We start from the raw sequence: 1,382 nt of genomic DNA on the forward strand, positions 1-1,382 counted from the left end.
ACAAAAAGCAACGGAAGTTAACAGTAGAAATCAAAATGCAAGTATTTTTAAGTTGGAATTTCAGTTTAAAATTTTAGTAAATTGTGAGAGAGAGAGAGAGAGAGAGATAATACTTCAAGAAGAGCTGCAAGAGCTACACGCAGTTCAATTTGAACGGAGCGACTTAGATCAGTATTTTCATCCGTTGCCACCCTGATGTATTCTGATATTCGTTCTGATTTTCCTGGGCCCAAATGAGAACTATAGGACCTAACCCATTCTCCGTGATTGCTTTTGAACTCATGCCTACAAGCATAAAAAGAGGGTGAAGATCATTACTTAATTCAACACAATTATACATCACAATCAATTATCTCGCAGAATTTGAGTAGCAGTTCATCCAAAGATCAATACCTCTGAAGCAATACCTTAGACCTTACAAGAGCAGCCAAGGATGGAATGATATGCTTATAGCCATCGTTTTCTTCAATCATGAAATGCTTCAAACTTGGAACTTTGTCCTCAACATAACTCCCGATGCTAATCTGTTTTATAAGATTGCCTGCAGTTGAAGGCTCAAGTTAGTAATTGTACATAACAATTGAAAATTTATATTCGAAAGCAGAGATGAATTCAAGTATTCCCAAGGCCAATTTATTTTATAAAATGGCCTGTAGTTGAAGGCTTAAATAAGTAATCATCCATCCCAATGGAAAATTTATATCTAGAAGATGAACTCCAAATTATGTTAATATTTTTTCTTGAGGTTGTTGACTTCCTCAACCGACATGTTCTTAAGGTTGTTGACGGCTCAATGGAGGCAACAATCTGTATGATCTCGGAGACAGCTTGGAGGAACTTCTTGATGACGGAGATCTCCTCCACCTTGTCTGTTAATGAGTGAATATCGTTGACGATCATCGTCAACTTCATGGTAAAGTCGTTCACCAACTCACCGTCTTTCATGCGGATAGCCTTGAAATCACCCATCAAAATCTGCACTTTTGCTTCCTTGACTTATTCTACATCCACATGCATTGTTTGCAGTGTCTCCCACGTTGCCTTTGTCGAGTCTTTCTCTGCCGACATGAGAAGAACATCCTCTAGGATTGCTTGGTAGATGGTAACAAGAGTCAGTCCTGTCTTATGTTCCTTGATGTCGTCACAATGCTCAATGGCATTTCACACGCCAGGTTCCTGTAAATTAACATGCATGTTTATTGACCACGCTACATAGTTACTCTTCGTGAGTAAGAGGTACTGGAGCATTACACTCCTCTCCTTTTCCGCTTTGTATTGTCATCACACCTCCTCCTGTGACTTTGTGCATTGACAACATTTGTTTCAGCATCCTAGCTTTAATACTAGATGTTGGTTTTGACCTGATTGCAGTCGATTTGATA

The 1,382-nt window shown here is 38.9% G+C and overlaps 1 protein-coding gene across 1 annotated transcript in view; it reads right to left on the minus strand.

Annotated features, from left to right (window-relative positions):
- Positions 1–86: 86 nt before the first annotated feature.
- Positions 87–1,382, minus strand: part of LOC111786369 (amidase 1-like) — a gene marked incomplete at both ends in the record, with an annotated part of 6,973 nt that continues 5,677 nt past the window's right edge. Inside the window, 2 exons of the mRNA XM_023666666.1 lie at positions 87–285; positions 394–541. Coding sequence (XP_023522434.1) covers positions 87–285; positions 394–541 — 347 coding nt within the window. The remainder of the gene's footprint in view (positions 286–393; positions 542–1,382) is intronic.

Source organism: Cucurbita pepo, unplaced genomic scaffold, assembly GCF_002806865.2.
Source record: "Cucurbita pepo subsp. pepo cultivar mu-cu-16 unplaced genomic scaffold, ASM280686v2 Cp4.1_scaffold001570, whole genome shotgun sequence".
Taxonomy (NCBI): Eukaryota; Viridiplantae; Streptophyta; class Magnoliopsida; order Cucurbitales; family Cucurbitaceae; genus Cucurbita; species Cucurbita pepo.